This window comes from Haliaeetus leucocephalus, unplaced genomic scaffold, assembly GCF_000737465.1.
Source record: "Haliaeetus leucocephalus isolate CR32 unplaced genomic scaffold, Haliaeetus_leucocephalus-4.0 Scaffold140, whole genome shotgun sequence".
Lineage (NCBI taxonomy): Eukaryota > Metazoa > Chordata > Aves > Accipitriformes > Accipitridae > Haliaeetus > Haliaeetus leucocephalus.
This window is the reverse complement of record NW_010972576.1, coordinates 3,406,030-3,417,577: the sequence shown is the minus strand read 5'-3', so window position 1 is coordinate 3,417,577 and position 11,548 is coordinate 3,406,030. Positions and strand designations below refer to the sequence as shown.

At 36.6% G+C, this 11,548-nt stretch overlaps 1 protein-coding gene across 1 annotated transcript in view; it reads left to right on the top strand.

Moving 5' to 3' along the window:
• Positions 1–630: 630 nt before the first annotated feature.
• FNIP2 (folliculin interacting protein 2) overlaps positions 631–11,548 on the top strand; it is a 32,371-nt gene continuing 21,453 nt past the window's right edge. The window contains exons 1-3 of the mRNA XM_010586087.1: positions 631–812; positions 7,494–7,620; positions 11,027–11,161. Of these exons, the coding sequence (XP_010584389.1) occupies positions 631–812; positions 7,494–7,620; positions 11,027–11,161 (444 nt within the window). The remainder of the gene's footprint in view (positions 813–7,493; positions 7,621–11,026; positions 11,162–11,548) is intronic.

Genomic DNA, 11,548 nt, shown 5'->3' with positions numbered 1-11,548 from the left:
CCATATGGCAATGATGACAGATTCTTATTTGCTCCTAAGCTATATGAGGTTGCTAGGGGTTGTCAGATGACACTTGCTCACATGAGAGCCATTAACAGGGTGTTGTTAGAACAACCTTGCAACTAAGGGCGAGTCACTGCAAAAGCAACTATGCTTTTTTTTTTTTTAAGAGGCCATATGGTTCAGTCTTGTGACTACATAATTGCCGGCTACCTAATCACATACCAGGAAACAAACATAGCTAAAGTCAATATTAGCTGTTGTATCTGCTACAGCTTTGTGCCAGGCTTGGTAGGAAAAATTCTTAACAGCAGCAGGAGCAAGTCTACGATGGCTTCTGAAACTTGAAAGTCATGTCTACTCTTCTGTCTGGAATAATTGCAGCAGTACATTAGCTACAGCAGTCTTTCTGCATTAATGGCTTATAGAATATATGAAGATCTCTTTGCCTTTTTTTTTCCTAACAGGAAATTCAGTGGAGAGTGTTCCTGTATAGGGAAGAAAGCTGATGGTAAATTACCATTGTTAATGGTTGATCTATAGTAAAGAAATCCGCTTGAGGCTCTATCTCTTCAGCGGCTATTTAGTTTCTTTGAGGGAGCTTTACAAGAGGATTTGTAGCAAAAGAAAATGTGTGGGGGTACACCAAAAGCTACAAATGGCACAGGGGGACAAATAGAAAGAGCAAGAAACAACGATATACCACTTGGAAATAATCTCTCTTGTACCAAATTGGATGAAAGGATTAGAAAATCTTTGAGAGACCAAAGTGTCAGCTGTGTGAACAAAGTGACTAGACTGCTGCAAAACAGGTATGCATGTAACTTTTTTGATATATATGATTTTTGACAGAGAATGGACATTTTTAGTTGATACTAGATTTATAATGATGTGCCTTAAAGGCTATTTTGTAAATAATTGGAAAAGTTCTATTAGAAGCTTATTCTTGCTGATGATGGTGACTGGTACTCCAGAAAGTCTTCCCTGTTGTTTGCAACTGAATCTACATTCTTGACTCTGATGTGTAAGATTTATATATATGCAAACTGAGGCATGAAGGATAATTGCCTTTCTTTTCAGTTAAGGTTAAATAATCTTACCTTCTCTTTCTAGTTTTCTAATTAGTTTCCCCTCTTTTGTTTTTTTTTGCCACCTCCTGTGTTAGTGGGTCAAGTAGTAACAGTGTGCAGAGCAGACAGGAGAGAAAGCTATGAAGTGGGGGAAGAATGGAGAGGGGAACCCTCTGCTTTAACTTCTAAATAATCTTTAGATCAAGCATTACATCAAAGTAATCTGGAGTATGAACAGTGTTTCTTTGAATTTTGTAGTGTCTTTTTCAGATGTGCGCCAGCATGTCTCCAATGTCTGAGTCGCTACTGCTGCGTAACTGTGTTGAAAATATGATTCAGGGCAGCTTTCTTCCAAATTAATATTCTACATTCAGGATTGCTGATCTAAGAAGCAGAAAAATATAGACAGATAGATAGGTATATAGATATGTTTCAGCCTTTTTATTTCTCTAGCCTATAGAAATTGCACTGAAGTAGTGAGTGGTTAGTCACTTTCAAAAATGTTTTAAGGTCAGCTGAAGTAGTTTTTTAATATAAATTAATAGGTCACTCTTCAGTTATTGCATGCATGCGTGCTGATTATTATAAAGGTGAACCAAAAGCTTTCTTTGTAAAGATCAGGATTTGGAGATCTATATTAGCTGAAAATACTGATTTGGGGCAGAATGAGAAAACTTTTTGTGACTTTTTTCCAGAAACAAACGAGTCTGCTTTCCCCTAAGTAAAAGACGTCTTCTTGCCTCCATGTCTCATATCTGTAATGGGAGAAATGTTGAACAAGCCAAAGGAAAGTAGCTTATATGCCAATTTAAGAGAAAATAAAGCAAACTTAAGCTTAATAGGGAATCTGGGCAGAAAACTTCCCAGGATATCTGTAACCTGTTCCAAACTTGTGGCTTCCTTTCAAAAAAAAAAAAAAAATCCATGTGTTTTAATATCTTTAGTAGACCTGGTTTTCCTGTTGTATGAAAGTAGAAAGCTTGGGTTTGGTTTTTTTTTTTTAATTTATTTATTTTGACTTGAAGATGATGTTTATTAGTCCTAGCATCTTCCACATGCAGGAAAGATCCAGTCTGATAGTGAGCCTAGATAAGCTAGGCTGTTCAAACAGACTGCTGATGCTGAAGGGAGTAATCACATTGCCTCTTCTTCCTTTGCTTTCTGACATCATGCTCTTGTCCTTTTTCCCCCTGTGCTAGCCTTGGCTTTTCCAAATCCTTTGGGAACTGGCTCCCCTTAAGGAGTCAGTTCAGCTCACTAAGCAGGCAGAAAACTGACTTGGAAACAAGAAAACTCAATTAACATTCTAACTAGCCTCGATATTTGTTTGGAATGTATTGGGAACATTTTCTTTGTGCCCTTTCCTAAAGGTATATACCTCCATGGATGAAGTGAATTAGTATAACTCATGCTGCCACCAAGAGGTGAAGATTCCATTGCCTTCCAGTTCTTTCTTCCTTTTTCCAGCTAAGTTTCTGATCTGCTTTCATGTGCAGGGATAGACTTCTGCTGCTGCAGAGAATTCACTTAGTTTATGGAAAGGTCCAGCAATTACCAGAGCAGACATGAGTAATAAGAAGGGTCATGTAGTTCCAAAAAGAGAAGGGAGAAAGAATATGTGGGGCTTTTATTTTTTTGTGGTTAAATAAGAAAACATTATGTTTGGTCAAAATAACCACATTTAACCTGAAATATGAACACCCGTACAAGCTCATATTAATTTAATTAATTCAGCTAATTTTTTAAGAATATGCAGGACCTGGCATAATGCATTGTTTTTAAGCCGAAGTGAAACATTTCAGTTAGCTGTCAGTCTCTTCAGAAGCCTGTTTTGTCATTTTGCAGTACATTGACACTCAGGTGGTTGAAAAAGCCCCTACTATAATTGTATTAATTTTATTTGTAACATTTGTTTTATAAGTCATTTAGCAATATGTATTCCTTCAGCACAGATCTTTTATCATTCTGTTTACTAAGTAGTTCTTAAAAAGGAATTGAATATGTAAGATCTTTATTGTATAAGCAGAATGAGAAAATTTTTATGTAAACAGGGCTAAGGCAAATGATGTTTCAGTTAGTGTTTAGCAAAATTTATTTTTGAAGGCTTTTTTTAAGCTTGCTGAAGGAAGCAACAGTTGTTGTCCAAAAGCAGTGATTGTAGCACATTTGTTCTTGCTAAACTTTCATAAGAAATACGAAGCTTACTCTGGGGGCTCTGTAGTTTTGTTATCAGAAGTAACACTTTCAGCAGTAGGTACATGTGCAAAACTACTCATATTATATAACTCACATAGCTTCCTTCAGTACTTAAATATGGTTGGGTAAGCTGTTTTAGGCAGAAACAGGAAAAAGAAACAATCAACAGTGTGCCAGTTTAGAGTTTAGATTTTACCAAATGAGTATAAGGAAAACAACTGAGTCTTGAGACATGAAGTAGGAGAGTGTTGGGGGTGGTGGCGAAGTGCTAAAAGGGCACTTCTGGTATGAATAAACATTGATATTTGTTATAATTGGACATGGAGTAGACTGTTAGAATCTCATAATGTGGTGCAGCTGGAAAATAAGGAGCTTTTTGTAAGCGTGTTGAGGGTTTGCTTTCCAGTCTGAAAGTGGAAGAATTAATAATTTCATTACAGAATTGTCAATGAAAAATAGAAAATTCAACCTAATAATGTGCAAATTCTGGTGCAAGCTTTTCACATAACAATTTCAGAATCTTCTTTTTCCCCATCCTCTATCTCCCACATATGCATCGTGAGGATCTTTTTGTTGCCTTAAAGTTAACATTAGTTCATATTGTGGCCTTGGGGGGAGAGAGGAAAGGGTCTGTTATCTCCTTCACTGTTTTTTTTTTTTTTTTGAGGATAGAAATACATATCCCTTCGTCAAACCTGGTGGTTGAAATTGATTAGTGAATTAACAAGTAATTGGGCGAGGTGAACCTGTATGCATATAGGTTGCCTGTGAGCACAGGAGCCTTTTTTCCTTAGGAAAAAAAAGGCTAAAATATTTCTGTTGCCTATTTCAGATATTTTGGTCTTACTTTTTAGAAACAACTGATTGAAAAGTGGAAGGTTTTTTCTTCTTACTCAAATCCTTAAGCTATTACTTTCTAACATCTAAAGGAATGTTAAGCTGTACAGTACAGATATGTGGTGGGTTTTTTTCATGAACTGATATTTTATGCAAGAGAATCTTAACTCTTTTTCAAAAACTGTATGTGAAGAAAAAAAGAAGCACATGCCTTTCAGCATTGCTAAATAAGCAAAAAGCTGATACAGAGGCAAGTAATGATTTGGGGTTTTGGTTTTTACGCATATGAAACTGGAGCTGACCAATGAGCCTTTGTACTGTCTGTATTCTTCAACACACTGCTTTTTAGGAGATGATTGAATGCTCCCACTGTCCCTGTTTTGGTGGCTGTATGTTATATAAGCTAGCTTGAACAATAAGGGGTGGAAGTACTGTAAGCAGTCTGCTCATCAGCTTTTGTGATGGGGAAAAACATCCTGGTCATCTGACTAGTCTTGGGCCTGGTGCTAGATTCTACGTGGAAGTAATGAGACTATGCATTTATATGCCTGTATAACCTGCCTATAGATATACTTAATCTTATCAAATGAGATTTTGGTAGGATGGATCTCTTCTGTAACAGGTAGGACTGCTGCAGGAACTGCATCTGTGTTTTGGGTAATTCAAAGCCTGAAAGCAAAGACTTCATTAGAACATAAGGTTGGTATTTAGTTAGTACTCCAAGAAGCATTATCTGAAGTCACTTCCCTAGATTTGGTCTATTAGTCACATAAAGCTCTGTATGATAGATTTTATGTAACTTCTTAGCTTGTTGCTGTCTGGTACTAGAATCTGTTTGAAGTTCTGAAAGACTGCATCAATCTCTGATTCTAGCATGCCGTGTGGAAAAGGCACCTCAGCAGGCTGTTCAATTGGCTTCTACTTCAGCATTTGTTATAAAACCCAGTTCACATCTCATACAGAAGTTGACACCACGCAAGCAACATATAGTTTGCTTTAGTGCAGAATGTGGGAGTTCACCTGTTCATAAGGAAAACTAAATTCATGCAACATAAGTATTGAGCATGCTTTTAGCATTGGTGGGCTGATGCAGAGCTGGATTGGCTCAATCTGTGCCTGCAATGAATCTTTCTCAGTTTAGACTTGAGTCCTGTGGTCTGAACTACAGATCCTGCTGTGCCAGTCCTCGAGATAAATAAGGCTTTGCACTTGCATACAATTTAAATTAAGGCCATAGAGATGTACCCTTTCTTTGTTGTTTAAAGGAGGGAAGACCTGTGGCCTTTTTAAGAACGCAGCATAGTTACTTCAGGTATTGTCTGTTGTAGAAAGTGTGTAAGTAAATAGGTAGCTGTATAACTGAAGAGGTATCAGAGTTATCTGGTACTGAAGAATATCAGATTCATGCAGCAGACTAGAATGAAGTCTATTGATGGCCCTGACTTCTCACATTCTGTATAACTGGATTTTGTGATAGCATTGCATAGGCAGTGGGCTGGGAAACTAGTAACAGACTTTTAAAACAGATGGCATAGTTGCAGCTCTCTGTATATGTGAGGTGTGTAGGATCTTTGTTGGGCAACTATCAACAATAGTATCAGGTCTGATCTCATGCAGGTTAACTTAATGCTGTGACTCCCTTTGAAAGGGAAGACTTGAAAAGAAATCTGCCTGGCACTCCTAGCATTTTGGAGACAACATGTTACAAACATATCAACAAGTTTCCTCACTGTTGATGGCAAAACAGCCTTTAGCATCGTTCCATAATCTGGCTTTGATGTGTGCTGGACCCTTTTATATTACGTACATGGAGTGTACTTGTATCAGGGTACCTTACAGTGGAGATAAGTATCTGGCTTATTCTGTCCCAAGGTATTTAAAAATAGAATAAAACCTTCCAGACTGATGAGGCCTTTCAGCTTTGAAAAAGGTGCTTATTTAGGCTTATTTTTCTTTCTAGCTACATGGAAAGGGGAGTTAATCCCTGAAATGCAAGATAAAGCATGAAGAAATTAAGCTGGCTTTATAATGATTTTAAATTTGCAAGTCTCTGAGTGTGCTCCTAAAGCAGTTGCCCATGGTTACCTTACTGACTCTAGCAGGAGTTGATGGTGTTTAAGTCACTATTGATTTATGGCTACTAACAGAGCATGAAATAAAAGAAATGGCTTCAGAAATTCTTTTCTTTCAGCTCTATAGAGTTTTTGTGCTCTTCCTTCAATTCTATACTGTCCTTCTCTGTAGGTCAGAGTTTGGAAAAAGTCCTGTATGAAACATCCTTTTGGGTGGGAGATCAGCATGGCCTTGACTGTTATGCAATTTGTTAAACCAACAGCTATTAATAACAGTTGTACTCTTACCCCCTAGATGTGGTCCATCCAGGTCAGGAATGAGGCAATAAGACTGAGCACCAGTGTTGTGTGGCACTGCTATATGCAGTAGTAGGTTTTTTCCATTAATTCCATCCTGTCAGCTGCATAAGATGAACAGCATTTTCTGTAGTTGAACTGGAGGCCAAGCAAACCTCCATGTTCTGACGTGCAGACTGACTCCCTTTGGAATTAGGAAATAGTCTCTTGCCATCGCAGCCATGATCAGTTGTGCTCCTTAGCCTCTTGCGGTAGCACAAGGAGGCAAGTTGTGTGCCATGGTGTATCTCTGAGGAACGGGAAGATTCTGGCCTGAGAGTTTTTTGCTTCAGATTGAATCTTGGTGGTATCTTGGTTTCATCTACTAAATGAGTTTCATCATAGTGAGAGGTCAAGTCTTGGTAATCTACAATTGCTCTGTAAACCCTCAAACATCTCGGAAAAGAAAGGGGAAAAATAATGGATCAACATAAACCTTGTCTTTCAGTTACGAGAATTAAACTTTGGAAAAATTGTAACTTATATTGCCAGGAATAGGTCAAAGGGAATTGGATTTGTGGTGCTTAGAGGAGAGAAGGATGAGGGAGGGTATAAGCCTTGAGCTTGTGAAAGGCTGTAGTAGAGAGAATGGTAATCCGTTGTTCTTTATTGCCACTGAGAGAATTGCACAAAATAGTACACCTATCTTGCAATTAGGATGATCCAGAATCTGTACAGAGGAGAGAGTAAATTTAAGGGAAGTTAAGCCCTGGAGCGGATTGCTGAGACCAAGTTTTGCGTTCCCTTTCTGGAAAATTTTGAAGAAAGGTTGGATGAAAATTGGTCTGGCTGTGCCTGCCTGTGTATCAGTGACACTGGGCTTGGATGCTCCTTTGAGTTCCTTTTTGGTCAGAGTTCTGTGATTTAAGCCTGTTTCTTGTAAATGCTGAGTAAAAGATGTGTTTGCCAAATACCGGTTTCTTCACTTAAGTAAGCCTGCAAAGTAAGCACACTTTTAACATCTTGTGTTTATAATCTGCAGCTGGTCCTCTTCAGAGTTTGACTTGAATGAAATCCGCCTGATAGTTTACCAAGACTGTGAGAGGAGAGGCAGACAGGTCTTATTTGATTCCAAAGCAGTCCGCAAAATTGATGAAGCTGTGGTTCAGGTATGAAATGCTAATTTTGCTTTTGTCCTACTGCTCTTTTGTTTCCCTTCACAAAAGCAGGAATTACCATATGACAGTGTCAACTTCTCAATCTTACTTGTGATTTTTTCACTTGATTCTGTGATAGCTGCAACAAGGGTGTGTTAGATTCTAAAAGCCTATGAACAGATGTCTGGTATTTTTAATATGAATATGGTATTGAAACTTAACAACTTAGACCTGATTTGCTTTCAAGCAAAGCAATCTATATATACCCCTTTAAACTGAGTATTTCCTTACCCTTTTTAATGTCAACTGGGTTTGCTTTTTGTTGTTAGCCCTGGTTGTGCTGTCCCATTGTTCCAGTGATGTCTAGCATGTCTCTAAATGTGCTTGTCTTCCTTTGGTGTTTGGATTAGTAAAGTTGTTGGCTTTATGTGAATTAAAACAACTCCACTTTTGCTAACCATGCTGTAATGTGTAAGACTGACACATGACAATATATGGCCATATAAGTTTTGGTGACACACATAGAAGCAAGAGTAGGTGCTGTCAAGATGCAAATTCTTTGTGCTGCTCTCCAGGCACACAAATTGTGGAATAATACTTCCAGGAAACTTAGGTGATTTTAAGACAAGTAAAACAATAGTAGCTTCTGTTTTGTGGTCATTTTGGTTTGGGGTTTTTTTGGTTGTTTGGTTGGTGGTTTTTTTACTAGCTCTGTGTTTCTCTTCTACATTGAATTATTTCAAATTTTTGTTTGTTTTGAAGCCTTTGTTACAACCAGCAGCTTCAGCCTGTCAGACTAGCATGGCTTATTGTAGAATCACTAGCTATATACAAATATTTGTGACTTGTAGAAATTACATAGGAAGATGCTTAAAAACCAGCAATCTCTATTTCGGTCACACTGCAAATATGCCATTGTGTCAAATCAGTTAAGACTGATGAGCATTATCAGCTGATGACTGATCATCTACTTAAGAGGGTAAATGGGTCAGATTGGTCAGTTAATCTTGCTTCCCCCTCAAGGTCATTACTTTGTGTCTTAAAGTTGGTTTAAAACACCCAGCATGTGAGGAAGAACTGTATTTCTGGCTTCATTTAAATACTCAAATTATTCCACTTGCTTGAATACTTTAAACTAAAAGTTAACTACAAAATGTCCTGTCAGAAACTCTATGCAACACTGTCATAAAACAGCTTAGAACCTCCCTCATAACACATGATACAGGCTATAATCTGTTTTGTGGACAGACACTAATTTAGGTACCTTTTAAAACAGTCAAAGCACTTTGAATGGCATGCAAACACAGATGTTAAAAGTGATCTTGAATGTTTCATCATTTGTTTGGTATGTTATCAAGCAGTGAGCCTAAAACTTGATTCACTTAAAGTTAAGGCAGAATTACTCTCAAGCTAAGTTCTGTTTAAACTATAGTCATGAAAGCGTATATGTGTATTTATTCATTTTCCTGAAATACAGTAAAGCTTATTCACATTGAACATTCAAATACATTGTTTGTCTTTAAAGCATATAATAAACTTATCTGCGGGAACTAGCAGGTCTGTATTCCATTTAAACATTTTTTTTTAATATACTGCATTTCTTTTCAGTGTTCTTAATCTAATCTCCAGTTCTTTCTGCAGATGGCATATATCAGACCACTTTTATTAGGCATTTTTGTCAATAGCTCATTCAACACATGACTACTGGCACTGGTGCATTTCTAAACCCCTAATGACAGTCATATTGGGATTAGATAAGCAATAGCACAAATACTATGCCAGGAGAAACTGCACAAAAGGAGTGTAAATATAGGATAAAATATAAAGTCCAGGATTTTACTTTCTTTAACATGCTAGTAGGCTTATTTTTAAATCAGTAAAGGAGCTGTGCTATCACTGTAGTTTAAATTCAACTTTTAAAAAATGACAAATCATCTACTCTGCTCTTCTTGGCCTGCTCTTCCTCTTCTTCTGCATCTTTTGCCCATTTCATCATTTTGTCATTGGGACTTGAGTATTCTAAAACTTATTACAGTTACTGCACTGTAGCATTCAAAGTGTTCATCTTAAAAATCAGTCATGTGGAATATTGGCTTCTACTTTTATTTCCATTTAATTTCCTGTTATCCTTTTTTTTCTTGTCTTGCCAAGCCCAAAATATGTGATGTAAATTTGGCTATGGCTGCTTTTTACTAGCATCTAGGTTATTACTATTTCTTTTTGCCTGTTTGCTTGTTTTTTCTGTAAACTATCTACAGGTACCTTGTTGACATTTTAAAAATATTTAGTTGATCTCTGCCAATGCATGTTCCCAATGAGGTAAACCATGGTGGTGCAAAATAAGACTTGTAAAAATATACTTCATTCTGATGTGCACCAAATGATTGAACATTTACATTAATACACATTAAATATATGTTCATTAAGGAATTTCTTAAATATATAAAAAGTTTAAGAGTGTGAGATATGCTTTCTTTAGACTTTCTAAGTAGTTTTCATTGCTGCAAAGTTACAGATTTGCTCCCTTCATACAAATCCTTTCAAGTGCATGTGAGAAGTATGTTTGAAATAATGTGGCCCTTTTAACTGACATCTAATGGACATTCAAATTGGTAAAAAAAAAAAAAAAAGGGCAGCTGTTAAAGAAAACAAGAAACTCATTGGGTTTTGTTCAAGAAAACTATTTAGCAAATACCAATGCATTAAATGCAGCTTGTCTTATGAAACATATGCGAATAATATTAATGTAATCGGTATCTTTCCAAGAATTCCTTTGCACCTTTTTGATCAGTTCTAAGATGATGTTAAAACGGTGACTTGAGAGTAAACTTTGAATTAAATGGTCATCTGTATTTAAGCATTTATTTGCTTGCCTTTTTTTTTAACACAACTCCTTTACAGGTTTAACAAATAGATTTTATGACCTGGTAATTCTACTAAAAGATGCATTTATTCACCCCTTTTTTTGCTGGCTGTTCTTCTGTTTAAGAAATCTGTTGCTCAGTTGGGGAGCAAAAGTTTTATGCAATTTGAGTGATTAATTGTGCAAATGATTACAAAAATTGGTTTGGAAGCAACCTATAAGCTGAGATTTTGTTTACATAAACTTTGGCAAATGTTACACAGAGCAATTCATGACAATTAGGAATGATCTTCCACTGGAACTTTGACTAATTACTCTGTGTGGGATACTATGACATCTTGTCTGACTATAAATGTGCGAGTAGTTTTGCACTTTCTCTGATGGCCTTCTTTAAAAATCTTTTAAAACTTATACATATTTTCTGAACCAAATAAGAGTATCTTATTTCTGTTGCTTACCTGTAGTTTAAGAAAAACCTTGCCATGGTATGTTTACAGATGGGATTTCTCATATTTGCTTTAATTGTTTTCATCATATTACTCTGTTTTGACACAGAAAATGGCAGAGGATGCTTCTGTAAAGACTTCTGCCAAGAACTGCCAAGCAAGCAATGGGAACAACAATATTTCTTCCCATAGTCCCTCAATAAGTTGTATGCAAAATATCAAAGAACAGATACCGAAGTATCAGGTAATGTTCATTACTTTTCTTGCTTGCGTTTATCCATTTTACTGAAGACGTTTGTATATAAAAGCCTTAACTTACGTGTATTGAATGACTAGTTACACTTCTAGTATATTACAAGTTGATCTGAACCTTGAGATATCTACCCTATCTTTAAAGAGCTGTAGAGTAAAACATGTGGGTACATCTTAACTTTTTGGTCTATCTTGGTCTTGCCTTTGAAAGAGTTACAAAAGATATTTAGGAGCATTATTATTTGTGAAGGTCATAAAAAGCACTATACTGTTCTCTGTTCTTGTAAGATGTCTACCTATGCCTCAGGTCAGTTCTGAAGAAGCTGTTGAACATGGTATATTAAGAGTCCTTTTATTCTGTCTTACTGTAACATGAAAT